Here is an 18,485-nt window from a genome sequence, read left to right as displayed (position 1 = left end):
CTGGGAAGTTTTAGAAGACTGCGAGCAACCTGAGATGACATAGAGGTTGCCCAGCCCTAGTGTGAAAGCTAGTAAGCTTCCCTTCCCTTTTGCTCTCCTTATGATGTTATGTGTGATGTCATTCATAGTTAGAACAGGTTGCCAAGCATCTCTTCAGATATCAGATTGGAGTACTAAATTGTTTGGATAAGAGACGTCTTGGGAATCTATACTGAACTGAAGATAGCTCAACAAGCTATAAACCAAAAGCCATCTGTGGTAATATATTCATTTTTATTTTTATATTCTTCTTTCTGTTCTCCATGGCACAATATAATAATAATTGTCTCCATAGTTAATGCAATTCTGGCAATACTCAGGGAAGAGGAAAGCTTCTCACATCCTCCTCCAATTTGGTAAACCTTCTCCAACTTGGTGTCCTTCTCTTGTGTTGGAACTACAAGACTGGATTTGGGAGATGTAGGTTGAAAGATCAAAATACAATATTTTGATGGGTTTTTGAGAAGCATGATGATTTATGGAGGCAAAATAACAGAAAATAGATATTATAATGTAAACAACCTAGCTGGGATCTGCAAACATATCCACGTGGCTGCTTATTTGGTTAACGGTGAAGCTTCCTGATTTTTATCCTCATTCCAGTAAAGAGATAATTTTTGCAATTTATTTTGAAACTGTTATACTCTTGGTAGTAATCTCAGAAGTAAGGCATAGATTCATTTCTAATGCCTGTCATACATCCATGTTACATCCTTTTGCTAAGAAAGAGTCATAAAAGGGAAAGAGAGACATTCCATTCTACCACTGATGAAACAATAAAGAAAGGATGTGAAGGAATGAATGAAAAGGGGAACAAAGGATTTAAACATTTTCTCTGTACTGGAGAAGAGGATATAAGGTATTTTCAGACCATAATATGAATGTTATATTTGTGCTTCTGAGCAACAACAGAATTTTTTTCAGTACAGTAATATCACAAACGCATCCACATACCAATCCTGGCTTATCTGTACACTTTGACCTTTATCTTTGATGTCCTGATCCAGAGGTAATATTCAGCAGGTTCTGACCAGTTCTGGAGAACCCATAGTGGAAATCTTGAGTAGTTTTGAGAACCGGAAAATAGCACCTCTGACTAGCCCTGCCCCCATCTATTCTCTGCCTCACAAGTCCCAGCTGATCAGCTGGGTTTTCTTTTGTTGCCCTGCACAGGAGAACGGAGCTGGAAAGCAGGTTAGTGGGTTGGGGAGGGAATGGGATTTTGCAGTAACCTTCCTTCAAGAGTGGGAGGTAATGGGGATTTTACAGTATCCTTCCCCTGCCACACCCACCAAGAAATGCCCCATCAAGCCACCCCACACCCATCAAGCCATGCTCACAGATCCGGTAGTAAAAAAATTTGAATCTCACCTCTGTCCTGATCTCACTTAGAAAAACTGCAGAGGCTGACTTCATGCATTTGCTTTCTTTAACGAGATGCTCAATTAACTCATAAAAAATTAATAGTTTCATTAGCATAACAATACATTTGACTTTGACTTTCATTATTGTTTGTTTTGCAGAAAATAGGCTATGCAAAGCCAGCCTGCTTGATTAGTTTAGGATTCAGCATGAAGGGGAAACTTAGCAAACATATTCATTTTAAAATTAAATTAAGTACATGATTAGTCCTTCTTTCAATGGGAAAGATGTTCGTTGACCATCTTCCAGACTTAAGTGTCTGGCACATAAACATTCTCTGATCCAGATTATTGAACAGTGGAAAATTGTAAGAATATTTTTAAAAAGGTCTGCTGGAGCAAGTTCAATATTCTACACACTGATTGAGAGATGATATTCTCTTCCATTGAATTTCTTAACAAATAGTATTTATAGTGTGCTGTCTGTGACTCCAGAAGAGAAGCCAGAATCTCTAGTATTCAACTCTAAAAAAAAAAAAAAACAACCACTGCTCTGAAAAAAATGCAAAATGAGATTATATAGACTTTCAGGAAAAGCTGCCAGTTTAAGCAAAAAGCAACCAAAGGAATACACAATATATAAGTGAACAAATGAAAAAAACAAAATGTTAAACAGTTATATTTATACTTATCAAACACATCTAAATTATATTAAAGTAATAATAATGATCCCCAATGCCTTTCACAACTTTTCAGCACACCTAACGTTTGGAAATTGAAAAGTTTGACACACTCTAAAAGGGTAAAAGTAAAGTTTCCTACAAGTTGACCTCAGCTTTTGAAGACTTCATAGACTTTGTTTACAAAGGTACATAGTCCTGAGATTTCCTGGTAGACTTCCATCCAGGTTGTTTCCAGGGCTAACCCTGCTTGATTTTTCAAGATCAGCCAAAATCAAGTGTAAAACAGATTCTTATAATCCAAGGATAAATCTTAGTAGGAATAATTGCTTGAAAAATGACTCCAGGGAATCTGGATCTAATTCCAGAACTTTGCAAGCCAACAAGGAGCAAGGGAGATAGATCCCTCAGCTAGAATTCTAACCATTTACCTATGTAATAATTCCCCCCCAAAAGTGTGCTTAGGCAGAAATCATTAGTTAAAATTCAGCATCATATTTTGGTGGTGATTCAGCATCCTAGCAGCGGCATAATATTTTCATCATAATTTTATCTTGATTTATGTTAATAGTAACTGGTGAGAAAATAATCAAATATTTTTCAAGCAGATAACTCATTGGCTCCATCCACAGGTTTGCAGTATTTTTAAAGCTACAGAGAGATTAATAGCACTATTTGAAGCCAGCTCTTAATGTAATTTTCTTTTTAGAGAGCTGAAGCTAAAGAAACCAAGAAAATGTATGTGAGGCACTTGAATCCTTTTACTGATTCATCACAAGAGAGAGAGACCAATGAACTCATATCATCCTCTGATTGATTCTTTCAAAACTTATTTTTCTAAACTTACTTTCAATGGATTAATTTTGCTGTTGAAGAGAATGAAGATGGAATAAGAGAATGAAGACTGGCAAACGAATGCACCAAAACATTAATATATTTTGAGTAATGGTATGCTTGGTGAAATATAAATCCATTATAAAGCCAGTCTTTTATTAATCTAACTCAAAGATCACCTGAAAAGGTACAGGCTTTGAAACCAAAAGTGAAACGTACAACTTAATATCTCTCTATGTTAAGCAACTTACAATAACTAAGTTGGAAGAGTGGAGAAGTACTTCATGTACGCTTGGGGTAAAAGCTTTGAAGCTTTTTTGGCTACATTTTAGTTCTCCATTCTCCATCTTTGATTTTAGAATTAATCGAGCAGTCCATTTATATTTAGGGTGTATCAAGTGATCCATCCCTCTCCAGTAATAGAATGATAAGGGTCGGTCATCCCTCAGATGTTGCTATGGAGACTAACTGCCGCCTGGAATCTTCAAAGAAAAATGACTTTGGAGTGAAGATGTCCCTTCCAAATGATCCCTTACAAGAGCTATGAAGACTTTTCCCGTTGTTCTTCAGCAACCCGCCACCGCCGCCCTTTACGAAACAGCAACTCGCAACCATGTTTTGTCTCTTGCACATTCTTCACTCCAATTTGTTTGCCGCTTTCACATGATGAACCTAAATTAAGATTCAAGGTGAGTTGAAAGGGAAGGAAGGAAGGAAGGAAGGAAGATCATACCCGCAAAGCAAAGGCTTTATCTCTAACATATTTATTTTTACAGTCTCTTAAAGGGGTGTTTTGTAACTGGCACCTACCATGACATCCACTTTGAGAATAGTAGCCTTTCTGGGAGTGTAATCACAGCATGATATTAAAATTCCAATATGTGGCCCGTTCTCCCCAAGAAATCCAATAACCCCATCTGTATTTTTGTCATATTTCAAAGAGAAAAGTTCTATTTCTTTATATAGTTAACTAAAATTAAATAATTCCACTGAACATAACAGGACAACTTTCGAAAGATATACTTAGTATTTTAGAAGTAAACATTTACAGTTGGTTGGATTATTTCATATAATGTCATGAGTATATTCCAATAGGTTTGGTTCTTGATGAAATCTTGCAAGAATCTAGTCACAAAAACCTGTTGGCAAAGCAATAGTTAAATCAATTAGTGTTATTGTTATACTTAGTATTCCTAACACCATAATATTAAACTGTGTTTTATAAGGTCGTTCTTTTTCTTCTTCTTAATCTTCTTAAACAAATTCCTAACAACTCTATGGGCACATCATCAAAATAGGCTGCAAACCTCCAAACTGTCTTTCTAATAAAATTATCTGGAGCAATTATTCATATATGTAATTAGCTCATTCTTTATTATATATGTTACCACTTCAAAACTCTTTGAAGAATATAATATAGTCAGATTATAACGAAGCTGTTAAAATAATAATCTGGTATGTCAATTGCTGAGATTGAACTGTTGAGAATGCAACAGGCCTTCCATTATATCTTACAGGAAACACGTATCCATGAAAAACAGGAATAGCTTATTTTCAATTTTTACAGGAAACTTCATTAGTTCTCACCCTGTATAGAATTTTCACAGATAAGATTTTTTTAATTAGCAGGGCAAAAGCAGAAGATCTCTATTAGCATCACTTAAAATTACTCTCCTACAAATAACATTGGCTTGTTCTTGGCTTGCTTTTTTATGGTTGAGAATTTAAGCCTTTAAAAGATTTAACATATGCCATGGTTGTTAAGAGGAGATTTAATTCATACTGAACTATTACAATTAAGAAACTAAGCTTTAAAATATTCGGCTTATACCATGGTTGTAAGAGGAGATTTAATTCATGAACTAAGGATAAGGAACACCCACATACACTTATAAAACATAATGCTATGACTTTTGAGGATTATTCATCCCAAGTGACCAAGAATGTATATCATTTTTTCCATATCAAAGAACCATGGAAATTGCTCCACTTTTGAAAGGCTTGTTTTTGTTTTTGTCTTAAGTTCTCAGCGTGAATCTAATCTGCCTCCACTTTTAGGCTCATGTCCAATTCTGTTAGGTAACGTCACACTGTAAGATCCAGCTACATTATTTCCATGGAGATGTAATATCTTCATCTTGAGGAAGGAAGCTGTCAGCCAAACTATGAAATTTTATATTGCAGAATTCTAGAAACCAAACGAAATACAACTAAAAACATATCTTGGTTATTCCTTTGGGGAACAGTGAAAAATATTTAAAAGGAGTTACCATTTGCTACACAGCATGTTGGGATAAAGCTGAAGCAAGAAAAATTGGTCACCCTAGAAACCAAACTTAAACAAATCTTAGAATTCAGATAATTTACCAACATCTGTCAGTATTAATGTTACAGTCAAGACAAGATATGAGATACATAATAAACTGCAGATTTTTTTGCTATACTGAATCAAGCAAGCAAACAGAGAGTCAGGGGAAAAAGCTTTCATGTATAATAAATCTCTGCAGTTGAGAACATTCCACATCATTTTTGTAAAACCTAGCCTTCCTTGACACTGGCACTTTCCAGATGGGTGGACAATTCTTAGAATCCTCCATCTAGCATGTCTTTTATTAAGAATTCCAGGAATTGAAATATATACATCTGAAGTCAATATAATTTAAATAAAGTTTAATTAGATGAATGGATGGATGGATGGATGAACAGGCAGACAGACAGATAGTAAGTAGCATTACACAAATTCAGTCTCTCTTCTTTACAATTGACGTGACTTTCTCATATGAAAACAAGACCATTGAGGTCTCAAAGATGCTTTTTCAAGAGGCAACTGGACTGTCTGGTTTTTCTTTCACTTCTCATCCAAGAAGTTTCTTCAGCTCTTTGAGTCCATTGAAGCTATCATGGAGACAGCCATAAGTAAAGCAGCAAGTGGCAAAGTCCTGTTCTGAATGTGTAGATAAAGAAATAAACAAAATCTGATATTATAACATGTAGAAGGCAAAATAAACAACTAGTAAAAGGAATCTGACAGGGAGAATGAAGCACCAATGATAGTACTTTTAAAACAAAAGTATAATTTCTTGAGCGTGTCTCTGAAAGTTACTGCTGAATTGTAATTTTGAATATGATAAGGCAAAACTGTGAAAGATAAGGATATAAACATATTCAATATATTTAATGTACATTTCATTAAAATTAATCAATTTTATCTTAGTTTTTAATTACCTTGTCCCCTTTTGAACTACCTTCTAAGACAATTTCCATATTGATGTCAGTGAAAGAATCCTCACTAAAACATTGGCTTCGCACCCTCTGTAAATACTATGAAAAGGTCAAACTCCCATGAGTCAAAGCAAATCCAGAGTGCCTACATGTAGTACCCTTGGCAACAAAACAAACAATTTCCCAGGATTTTTTTTTAAACCTTCCTACTTAAGTCTTCAGCTCTAGGGTTTCTTGAAGCGCTCTTTGCCAATTCTATGTAGCTTTTTGCAACGTCTCTGAAGGTCATCTAGGTTCTAACAGCAATGTCATAATAGCAACAATACACAGAATGACTGGGGCGGTTCCCATTTGCTTGTATTCATGAAATATAGGGAAAGGGTGGAGGGGTTTGGCAGAGCTCCTAAGAAGGTTTGACTGGATTTCCTCTTAGTTTTCTAGGAGAAAGAGATAATAAAAGGCTGAGGTTGGACTGTACAAAATATCAGTATATGCACTTAGCCCACCATCAAATAATAGGCTAATAGGCTACATCTTGTCTCTCAACCATACCTTTTGCATCCCTCCAGTAGATAAACACCCAGTGATTCTTTCTCTCCAGCTGATAGATGAAGGAGTCGAAAAGACTTACATTATGCCTGAAATACAGCCAAAAGAACATCAATTTCAATGACCTTTGCCTGTAACTAAACATAATCCAAGAAATTTGATTCTACAAATTGCTTGAATTGGTCTTTATTTAAAATTTTGCTGGAATATCAAAATAGGACAAAGTTCAATAGTTATAGGCTTGTGCTTTATGTAGAAGAAGTAGAAGATGTGCAGTTTACACTTGGATCAAAGATTAGAGGTTCAGCAGTGGGACATATTTCAAACTGTTCTTTCTAAAATAGGTTGGTTGATGGACACCATTTAACAACACAAAGACCTTTTAGGTTTGCTGACATTGTTTCTTACGATCTTGCTCTACTACATTGTTTCAGCAGACCATAAATGCAACCCATTGTTTAAAAAAAAATCTTGAGGAACTTCATCCAAAAACAATCTTTTTACATAGTTGGTGATTATTTTTTCTCAATAGAGGATGGACAGGAGGTCAAAGCCAGAGATGGACTATGCAAGCAAAGATCAAGAGAGCTGCTGCAGTAGTGATAAGAGCTCAGAGAGGTAAGGATGTGGTGCTAATTGAAGAAGTTTCATTTGAGTATGTTCACTCAATCATCATCCTCTTCATTTAAAAACCCCATAATCTCTTGCGGAATGGAGTCTGGGCAACTGAATGGAGCTAGCAGAGTGTTTTAATGGCCAGATGCCCTTCCTGTCACCAATGCAGAGTTTTGTTCAGCAGATATATTCTCAGTGTGCCCAGAGAGCGGAATATCTGCCTCTACCTAGGATTGAACTCACAGCCTCCTGATTGTGAGAGGAGAGCTTCACCTCTAGGCCATAACACCACTCCCATGTGTTCACTCAATGTATTTCATTAAAACAAAGACTCACTCGCACACTGTAGAAATCTGGTTGTAGTGTTAACGTTTGTGATATTATTCACTGTTAAATGTGTTGTGTAAATCCATCTGGTTTTGTTATTTTATGATTCAGTGTATTGGACAACTTGGTAAATGGGGACTTGAGCAACCAGATTATGATATGAGAACATAACCACTGAATCTGGGATATCTTCCATAGGTTAATTTGGAGCTTCCATTGGTTAATTTGTATGATATGTCTATTCAGGGATATCCAAAGGATATGTTTAAAGTTCAACTTTTTTTCCAAAAGGAATACCAATTTAATTATGGATAGGTGAGAAAAGTAGGAAATCAATTTCATACTAATTTGACTTGAGGTCAGCCAATCTGTATCAGCCAATCTACCCTACTGGACAGCTGTTGTGGGAAGCAGAGGTACTATTCAGCAGATTCTGACCAGTTCTGGAGAACCAGTAGCAAAAATTTTGAGTAGTTCGGAGAACCGGCAAATACCACCTGTGACTGGAAATTTTATAGTATCCTTCCCCTGCCACACCCATCAAGCCACACCGACAGAATCAGTAGTAAAAAAGTTTGAATCCCACCACTGTTGGGAAGGACTGCTGCCTTGAACTTCTGAAGGCAAGATAGAATATAAATATAACAAACAAACAAGTTGATATCTTAATTTTTTTTTAAATAAAGTTTTATTGGGTTTTCACACACACAAAATACAAGTAAAACATCTTTTTTTGAAAATAGCATGGTCCCGGGTTGAACTTCTTTATACAGACACAAAACTCAATTTCATGCTCCTTTTTGTAGTCTATTCCATATCTTATACTATTTTACATTTTCTATATAGTTTTCCCCTCTTTTAAGTTTCTCAATTTTATTTTGATTATCTCATCTCAATTCAAATCATTATATTTATACTTTTGTCTGTTCTGTTTCAATTTCATATTATCTTTTCTCATTAAACAAATTTTCTCCTGTAGTTACTAATTGGAGTATGACACCTTTATATCTTTTAATTACATCCATTCAACCCTTATTTAAACTTCAATATATACCTTAAGGTTATGACCTTCAATATAACACACAATACATAACTTCCAATCGAATTCTGCTTGGTACATTCTTATAATACACACTATATTCTTAAAAAAAAAAAGAAAGAAAGATTGTAAATATATGTAATTATAAACCCTCATTCCATTCCAGTTCAGTTCTATCATTAATATTATTAAAATCTTAACATCTTTAACACTTCTTTTCAATTAAATATCATGCTTCCTTAAAAACACATATAATCTCCATAATTAATTTTTCCCTTATTTCTCTTCACATATGTTTTATAAATCATTAAATATACCTTTTGCTACATTTATTTATTGACAAGCATTCCACTGAATTACGATAGCTATTTTATCAGACATTTTAATCATTCATTGTTTCATATTTTCTAAAATTATTTCTTTTTCTAATATAACCATACTATTTTATGTACCTTTGCAGAATCCCTTTTTCCACCCATTATCTCTAAATAGGCCCTGTTTCTCTATATTTTGCTTCTGTCCTTTATAACTTCTTTTCCTTTCTTTCTTCCCTCTCATCTTCTCCCTCCCCTTTTACCCCCTTGTCTCTCTAGTTCTAATTCTCTCTTCTGCATTTCCCTCTTCTGTTGCTTTCTGATTTTATACTTATTTTTCACTCTAATTTTTTTTTGAGTTGTTTTTCCCAATCTTAAACTTTCCATTCTCTTTCCCCCCTTTCCTTTTTTCCCCCCATCTAAGATTACTTGTTCATTAAAGATGGCCTCTTCTTTGTCGCAATCTTCTTGTTCTGCAGGCATTTCTTGTTGTTTCTCATAATTCCAAACCTCCATTTCTAAAAACTGAAATACAAAGCCAAAAGAACCTCTCCCTTCTTGTGCATCTTCTTCATACTTTTTAAGTTCCATTTTCAGTTCTTCTAAAAGTGGAGCCATTTTAAAAAGTTTTAAACAACCACCTGATTGATTTTAGTCATTCAAAACAATAACCAAGAATCCAGAAATCATCAAGTAATCCAGATAGTCCCGAGTTATATTTTCTTATTTCTTTTTTGACTTTCTCTTCCTGGGGTTTTTGTTGCAATATTACAGTTAGAATGTATCTTTTGAAAGTCTTGTTGAGATTTTGCTGTAAGTTCTTTTTTAATTCCAGGCAGTCTCCTCCCTTCCAGATCCTGCCCTTTTATTCTTTTTCTCTCCTTTCCTGTTTTCAGAAGCTTTTAATTATCCAGAAATCTTTATTATCCCTTTGACTTTTTAGTTTCAGCATTAAATGCCTATTTTCTTGCTTAAGTCTCTTAGCTGTCAGTATAGGAAAAGGAGAAAACCAAATTTTTTCCCTTTTCTCTCTCCTTCACAGCTTAAAAATCTTCTTAGGGAACAATGTTATCGTTTTTTAATAGTTTCAATTCCAGGGTACCTTATTTGTTGCTTTTGCTGTTTGACCCGGTCAACCAAAACTTTCTCTTCTTATCTTCCTCCTACACATTCTTTTCCAGTCGAGTTCTTCTTTGTGGTGGCCATTTCTGACCACCGCTGCAACTGCCTTCAGGAAAGGGAGTAACGGCCAGCTGGGGAGGAGAGCATCTCTCCTGAACCCTGCAGGCAGTCTCCCCCCTCTTCACCACCTCTACGGGGTGGCTTAGCCCCGAAACCAGCCAGCTCGGGGTGCTCCAGCGGCAAGCACGGATCAAAGCCTCGCAGAGACGAGGTTTCGGTCTGTCGCTGAAGAAGCTCAAACCGGAAGCCCCTTGATATCTTAATTTTTGACGTAGCAAGAATAGAGAATTTTCCAGGATGAATCTTAAATTTGAAAATGTTGCAGGGGAACAGAACACTACTAGAGCTTTGCAAATTAATTTATTATGGTATAGGGCAAATGAATCAATGAAAACATGAGAAACAAGTTAAACCAAAGCCAATACTATAGTAAAAATGAGACACTGAAAGAAACTAGACTTATTTGACCACCCCCAGCAATTGCAATATATTGCTTTTTGACAGGTTTATTGGGTCACCTTTTTTTACATTTTGCAAAAGAGCAGTGTGAGTGTGTATTAGCAGCAAAACTTTAAAACAAATCTCTATATTCAAATCTTAGCAGAAGGGGAGACACTAAAAGGTGGGAGAAACTTTATCCTGATGATTGATGCCCTGTTTTAATGACTTGGATATTTTATTCCCCAGAGCAAAAGCAATGAAAATGGAGTGTTTGGTAAGTGCAGGCTTCATATTTTATATAAAAAATATCAAGCATTTTAGGGCACAGTTCTGTGTGCATCTTGCAGCTTTCTGTTAAATAAAACCATAGTTCCAACTACGCCCTGTATACAGTATCCAGCATGGTTGTGCTAGGACAGCATGCAATTCACTGGCATCTTATTTATGGTCTCCGGAGTCCTACTCCCCATAGGCATTTTTTAAAAAAAACTTCGGAAAGGGTATTAAAAAGCAAATCAAAGAGGTCTGCATTTTAGAAGCTTGAGGCACTTATTTATTTAACCTCTTAAAATGGGTCCTGACCCATACAGTGAGCTTGTTTCTTGACATGTCATGCAAAGCCTGAAGTGGCTTTAAAGCCAATGAAAGTTCTGGATTCTTGATTTACATTCAGGGTAGCACCTAAAGTTAGATTGAGGCATCCCAAGAAGTAAGGCCTTGGTTCCCTGGGAAAGGTAGAGCATGATGATTTAACTGTTGATCTATGTTCCTATAAATAGGAAGGGGAGACGAAGCGGTCATCCAGGCCCTGAATTAACCATCAAGTAAAATAAGCATATGCTTAGGGTACCAAGGAAAGGGGGGACACCACTTTTCCCCCTGACCCTTAACAGATTTAACAGATAATCAGAGTTGGGAGGGACCTTGTAGGTCATCTAGTCCAACCCCCCACCCAAGCGGGAGACCCTACACCATTTCTGACAAATGGCAGTCCAATCTCTTCTTGAAAGTCTCAAGTGATGGCGCTCCCACAACTTCCGAGGGCAAGCTGTTCCATTGGTTGATTGTTCTCACTGTCAGAAAGTTTCTCCTTATTTCTAGGTTAAATCTCTCCTTGTTCCATTTCCATCCATCCTTACCTCTTTATTTGTCAAACTCAGCTTCAAAGTATTGTGTTTGAATTTTTTCCTTATAACAATTGTATTAAAATGCATTAAAAGTGTTTAAAATTTGCATGTTTATATTTTCCTAATAGTAGTGAATTCTCTTTCAGCATTTATTGAGTTTTAGTTGTCAGTTAAACAATGGAAGGACAGTTAAACAATTGTGGGACTGTGTTTAGGGTACCAATCCAGCCCAGATAAAAACAAGCTAAGAGTAAATTCATCTAGAAAGCATTGGTCACTTGCAGCTATGGTTGCAATAAGCTCTCAACTGGTAGAGTTCTCTTAGCTTTAAGAGAAGGTGACCGGGGGGGGGAGCAAAGGTGATATTCAGCAGGTTCTGACCAGTTCTGGAGAACCGGTAGCAGAAAGTTTGAGTAGTTTGGAGAACCAGCAAATGCCATCTCTGACTGGAGGTTTTACAGTATCCTTCCCCTGCCACCCCCACCAAGCCACGCCCACAGAACCGGTAGTAAAAAAAATTGAATCCCACCACTGGGGAGGAGGGAAGAAAACGCCTCCAGAAATGGCTCACTCTGTGTTTTCTCTGTTATCTTTCAGTTGAAGAAGGTACTGGTAGAAAACCAACAGTTGAAAAATGCTGTAAGTGTTGCTCTTCTGTAAGCTAATGTAAGACGTAATATTTATGTTGTTGTATTGAAACTAACTCTATAAAAGTGAACTGAAACAAACATACAATCTTATCCACATCTTCTATGACCTCCATCCTCCTCTTCCTTTTGCTGCTTTATTCTATCTATAATAAAATGAGCAGAGACTGGGCGGGGGGGGGGGGATACAACAATGTATTATTTGCAAACATTGTAAAAAAACACAGTAATCCAAGGAATAAATGGACTACTTCCTTCCTCAGTAAGGGTTCCTCCTTAAACTCTTGTTTCTTATACTGAAATTGGTTGGAAATGAAATGTTTCTTCTACGCTGATCATAGTGATCGCTTGGCTTTCTGCTCAAACTATACTATAATCACTGCTTCTTTACATTTGCCACTTAGGCTATGAAAATAAGAAGCAGTTGCTTTCATTTCTGTGGGTGGGTCTTTGAGGACATGTTACACCCTACAAATTGACCCCTACTGATACTTCAGTCCTATCTGATATGACTACCAGCAGGCAGAAAGAGAAAGGGAGGGAGGGAGATGTATCATCATTCCTTTGACTTGGATTAGAAGATAAAGCTAGCAGAACTTTTGTCTGAGGTGGGTGGAGCAGGAAGAAACACCACCACCCCAATGCTCCTAGGATCTTAGCTCCAGGGGTGGGATTCTACCAGTTTGCACCTATCTCTAGAGCCAATTATTAACATTCTAAGCAGTTCGGAGAACTGGTTGTTAGAAGAAATTACTAGCCTAATCCTGTAAGGAAGGCAGGAAGGAAACATTCTGGTGTTGCTTACAGAAACTGCCTCTCTGTTAACCCTTATTATATTCTTGGCAGGACTAAACTTCCTGTCTCAGAAACTTCTCTGAAGTTTTTTTTCCCTCCTTTGCTGGTTCTTTGCTTGTGTGGAGTGACCATTCAAAGTTACAATGGCACTGAAAAAAGTGACTTATGACCCTTTTTCACACTTATGACTATTGCAGCATCCCCACAGTCATGAGAGGCCAGGTGAGGAGATGCATGCCTCAATGTGAGTGATATTGAGTTGGCCACGCCCAGCCAATAACATGACCACCAAGCCACGCCCACCCGGTACATGACCACCAAGGCACGCCCACCAACTAAGCCATACTCACAGAACCGGTTAGCTTGGAGAAGTGTTTATAGACAATGACGAGAAATCTTATGACTTCAATGACTTTGAATCCCTACAAGATTCAGTTTGTCGGTTTGGCAAGTCAAGATCCAAACTTAGTGGAGTGGCTGGGTAGGTTGTATATTACTAGTTGGTCTATTGTCAGAGATGCCCATGTCGAGTGTAACAGGAAAAGCCACCTGGATGAAACTTTTGTGTCTCTTTTCTAGGTTGTCTTCCTGAAGCAGCAGAATAAGGGTAAAGCTGTCCTCTATTTTGATTCCATAAAAAAAGACACCTTCAGGCATAACTTGATATTTTCAAGTGTTTGTAAAACAGCCAACCACATAATCAGCTAAATGTTTTACAACCAATTTTACTGTATTTCACGGAAATGACCATTGACAACTCAGAAATTAGTTCCAAGCATTAGTGGGCCAAGTATTTAGACTTATCTTCTTGGATATTGGGCAAACGAGGTTGACCCCCTCATAATGTTATTATTTAGTAATTGTTAATTTCTTGTTGGAATTTTCAGTGTTGCAACTATTGCCAACAATATGCTTGTGAACTCCCCACACCCTCATTTTGGCCTCCCACAGATTTTTCCACACTCTATTTTTTATTATTATTTTAAAGTATCCTTTTGCTTGCAAAGAAAAATATTAGAAAAGAATCTGGCATGCTGCAAAATACCACCCTCTCCACAATCAATTTTATTTCCACATTTTCAAATGAGAACTAAGAACTATTACTTTTTAGAAAATAAAAAATAAAAGGTTGATGCAATGCAGTGCTACTGTAAAGAAACAGATGCCTTCACCAAAAATAAAAGAGAGGTAAGGCAGGATTTATAGTGAATATCAAAGAGGTGCCCAATAGGATGGCAAGGTGCAGTCTTGTAGCCTGCTTCAAATAAGTTGGTGTTTTGTGTTTGGATTTACCCATTAGGACTTGGTTGAAAGATACTTCTTCCCCCTACCGCACCCCCCAAAACACTGGAAAAACCTGATTTAGGGAAATCGGATACCTTTTTTTTTTTCACTTCCTTTGTTGAAAACTCAAAAGCAACGCAGTTTACACAAAGCCCTGAGTTTTGACTGATGGAGCCTTTTTCCTTTCCAGAAAAAGACAGCAATGTGGATGACTGCAAGAGGTCAGTGTCAGTAGTTAATCTACAATCAAAGAGGTGAATCTCTGAGAAACAGCAGACACCAAGTGTTCTTTTTCACTTCTCTTTTTTTGTAAGGTCCAAGGATAAACTTGTCTCTGAAATTGGGACTCTATTGACTGAAATTTCATTTCTCAAAGAAGCACGAGAACAACTGGTGAGTTTTTTGAATCAAGATGCTCATATGCCTTGAATTTATTCCTTGTCTTGTTCATTTATACCTCATAACTTGGGAGAATTTAGGGATGACACACTTATACCCTCTAACCCCACCTGAATTGTTCTTGAAAGGATCTGATTTCAAGACAGATGCTCTATACTAGAGGGGCGAAACAATGGCCTCTTTATGACTTGTGGACTTCAACTCCCAGAATTCCTGAGCCAGCATGGCTGGCTCAGGAATTCTGGGAGTTAAACTCCACAAATCATAAAAGGGCCATAGTACCGCACCCTTGCTCTAAACCAGGGGTGTCAAACTGGCGGTCCACAGGCCAGATGTGTCACAGAAAGACCATACCCACCCTAGCTCTGCAAAGATGAAAAATGTTGTGATACATCACATGATGTCACTGTGACGCCATGAGTTTGACACCTGTGCTATAAACCATTAATTGCATCTAGTTTTCTGCTTCATTAAGTGATGTGGCTCACATAAATGAAACTGTCTTTGTCTCCCATTTAACACAACTGTTCCAAATTCTCTTTGTTCCAAAGCACATTATAAAAACTCCCCAAAATGGAGCATAAATATTGAGAAGAAATGAAAAAGAAATAATATTTTTGCAGTTTGGCATACACATCAGCCTCCTTCCCTCCCCTTTCGCAAATGCAGAAATGTTTTTTGTTTGTTTGCTTGGATTTTTCATCTCTGCTTCAGGAGCCACACACGAACATATCTCGCTTGCCCTTTTCTTTTTGAGAATGACAGGTGATTCCTTCAAATAACCCAACCTCGATCTCAGTGGATTGCGTATTGGAGAAACAATGAGGATTGTGTTGAGGAATATGCTCTCAATGGAGGAGGCCTACATGTTCAACAGAAGGAATGATTTAATAAGCTCAAAAGACGCAGAGTGACATATACAAACACATGCAGATGCACATACTCTAGCCCAGGGAGAAAAAAAATTACAGAAAGTCCCACTTTCCTCAAGCCCATCTTTCCCATTTGTAGTTCTCATATCACATGTATTACTCTTTTTTGAATCCAGGGTCCATTTTTCAACACTTCCCTATTGTATTCCCTATTGCTTGGTGGTATTTTCAGTTACTCCTAGGAGTGGGATTCTACGGGTTCTGATGTGTTCAGGTGAACCCGTATTTCCGATGATCATTTGGCCCCACCCACCCGCTCTTGCCCTTTTCCTGTGCTTTATTTCCTTGTTTTTAAGCACAGCTGATTCGCGCGGTAGACCAGTTTGCCACGCATCAGCTGTTTTACTCACTGGAGCTGCAGCAGAAGGTAAGTATTATAGCTAAAAATGTTTTTTTCTAAATGCTGTGCACGCATGCAAAGTGCATACTCACCGAACTGATTGTTACACCGGTTGAATTGCACCACTGGTTACTCCCCCAAATCCCTGGTCTTGGTGCTCAGTTTAAGCACACTCTTTTCCTCATTCACGTCAAAGGCATGATACAAAACAAAGCTAATAGACCAAAAAAAAAAAAAACAACCCAATGCATGCAGACAAAGTGTATCAAATTTGGAGAGGTGTAAATAGACAATGAGGCTTTTGACCAGAAAATTCATAATTTAAAAAGAATTCACTCCCCAAATTCCTCTCTTCTCCAAAGCAATTATTGGATTACTCCCTAACCTAACAATGACCTTGTTTTTGGAAGGTTTGTTTTAATCCCCCATAAATTTCATTCATCAGTTCAAATATTTATCCCAAACCTAGGTGAAATACTGAGTAGTCAAATGGTGAATGTCAAGTGGATTCGGCATGGTTATGAGGACATAAATGTCTACCATAAAGCTAAATGTTTTTTGTCTCTGTTGAAAGTGTGTGACACAAGCTCCCCCTATTAGCAGTGTTGACATATTGGTTAGAATGCACTCCTGCCCACTGCCAGGAGTTAGATCCTGACCAACTCAAGGTTGACTCAACCTTTCATCCTCCCAAGGTGGGTAAAATGAGGAGCCAGATTGTCGGGGGCAATCTGATAATTCTGTAAACTACTTAGAGAGTATAGTAAAACACTATGATGTGGTATATAAGTCTAAATGCTATTGCTATTTGCTTAATATAGGGATCCCCAATCTTGGCAACTTTAAGACTTGTGGCCTTCAACTCCCAGAATTCCTCAGGCAGCATAGTTGAAGTCCACAAGTCTTAAAGTTGCCAAGTTTGGAGACCTCTGGCTTAATAAATTTGTTTTAGACTTGAAAGGGAAGAAAGCACCACCCTTAGTTGTGATAGGAGCTGTTTCTGCATGAATAAAAAGGATGAAAAAATTTGTGAACAAAATATATTCTCCTGAGTTGTTTGCTCTTGTGTTTCTTCTCAGAGATTTAAGGACCCTGAATCCAGGAAAGAAACTACTAAAGCTCTTACTGAAACCATCCAGGCCAAGCTGGAAGTAGCCCATGCTAAAATAGAGGCTGCTGAGGCTAAGAAAGAAACCTTAGAAGCTCAGAAGATCGCTGAAGAAGCTAAAGAATCGGCGGAAGCAGCTCATGCTCGGGAGGACAACCTATTGTCCTATGTCTCCAAAGTTGCTAGTTTGGCCTACCAACAAGCTGCAGAGGCAGAATATGATTGTGTCCAAGCTCGAAAAGCCATGGCAGTAGCAGAGGCCATCCAAGTGGCTGCCTTCACTGATGGCAAGGTTCGCCGGAACAACAAGGAGAAGTATCATCGAAGCCATCGGAGTCATGGGGAATGCCGGTGTCATCACCACCACCACCATCACCATCATAGCCAACATGAGCGCCGTAGTGATTTGGAGACCCAAAGTGATCTCATCCACTCTGAACCAGAGACTCTGAGTAGCACCCGATAAAGCAGGAAAGAAGGAAACAGGGCTGGGTGGGGTGGCTTGATAGTTATTGTCATTTGAGGAAGCGTGCAGAATTAAAAATTTTGTTTGAACCATGGACAATTGATTCATTTCACAGGTGTGTTTAGCCTAATGAAGACAAGGTTTAGGGGAGACATGATAGCAGTCTTCCAATACTTGAAGGGCAGGAGGTGTTGATTTATTATGCGAAGCACCTGAGGGCAGAACAAGAAACAATGGGTGGAGCTTATCAGAGGGAGATCCAGTCTGGAAATGAGGAATTTCCTCACATTGAAAACAATTAATCAGTGGGATGGGTTGCCTCCCAGAGTTGTGATGCTCCATTGCTGGAGGTTTTGAAGAAAAAATTAACAACCATTTGTCCAGGATGCTATAAGGACTCCTGTCTGGCCAGGGATTGGACTAGAATTCCTACAAGGTCCCTTCCAGCCATGTGGTTTTATGATTTTTAGCCTGTAGTCTTTCACTACTTTCCTTTCACTATTTGCATTAGCGCTTGTATTTTTCAGATTTTATAATGAACTTATAGAGATCAAGTAGCCATGCTCCCTCCCCATGCCTGTATGTAATGGTTTTATAAATATGTATGCCTATATTATTATTATTTATTTATTTAAAAGTATTGGCCACCCAACTGGGATGGGTTTCAGTAGCCCACACAGAATGACTCGATTCTTCACCAGCTCAGGTTCAAGTTAAAAAATAATGTAAATATTTTTTAAAATAATTCAGGATTGAAAGACACTTTTAAGAAAACTGTTCCAAC

The 18,485-nt window shown here is 37.6% G+C and overlaps 1 protein-coding gene and 1 long non-coding RNA gene across 2 annotated transcripts; one reads left to right on the top strand and one right to left on the bottom strand.

Moving 5' to 3' along the window:
• Nucleotides 1-3,103: 3,103 nt before the first annotated feature.
• Nucleotides 3,104-17,701, top strand: LOC113446315 (uncharacterized). The gene is made up of 8 exons (XM_026715927.2): nucleotides 3,104-3,603; nucleotides 7,218-7,303; nucleotides 10,850-10,877; nucleotides 12,328-12,369; nucleotides 13,752-13,779; nucleotides 14,647-14,677; nucleotides 14,771-14,849; nucleotides 17,207-17,701. The coding sequence occupies exons 1-8, from the start codon at nucleotides 3,439-3,441 to the stop codon at nucleotides 17,699-17,701; spliced, it is 954 nt and encodes a 317-aa protein (XP_026571712.1). The 5' UTR covers nucleotides 3,104-3,438.
• On the bottom strand, nucleotides 3,711-6,995 carry LOC148127531 (uncharacterized). The gene is made up of 3 exons (XR_015742822.1): nucleotides 6,689-6,995; nucleotides 6,140-6,573; nucleotides 3,711-5,858 (listed from the first exon to the last, which is right to left on the bottom strand). It is a non-coding gene; the product is annotated as an uncharacterized LOC148127531 (long non-coding RNA).
• Nucleotides 17,702-18,485: the final 784 nt, after the last annotated feature.

Source organism: Pseudonaja textilis, chromosome 1 (assembly GCF_049901715.1).
Source record: "Pseudonaja textilis isolate UNSWEBS1 chromosome 1, rPseTex1.2, whole genome shotgun sequence".
In the NCBI taxonomy this organism is placed as follows: Eukaryota; Metazoa; Chordata; class Lepidosauria; order Squamata; family Elapidae; genus Pseudonaja; species Pseudonaja textilis.
This window is presented reverse-complemented; position numbering and strand designations above follow the sequence as displayed.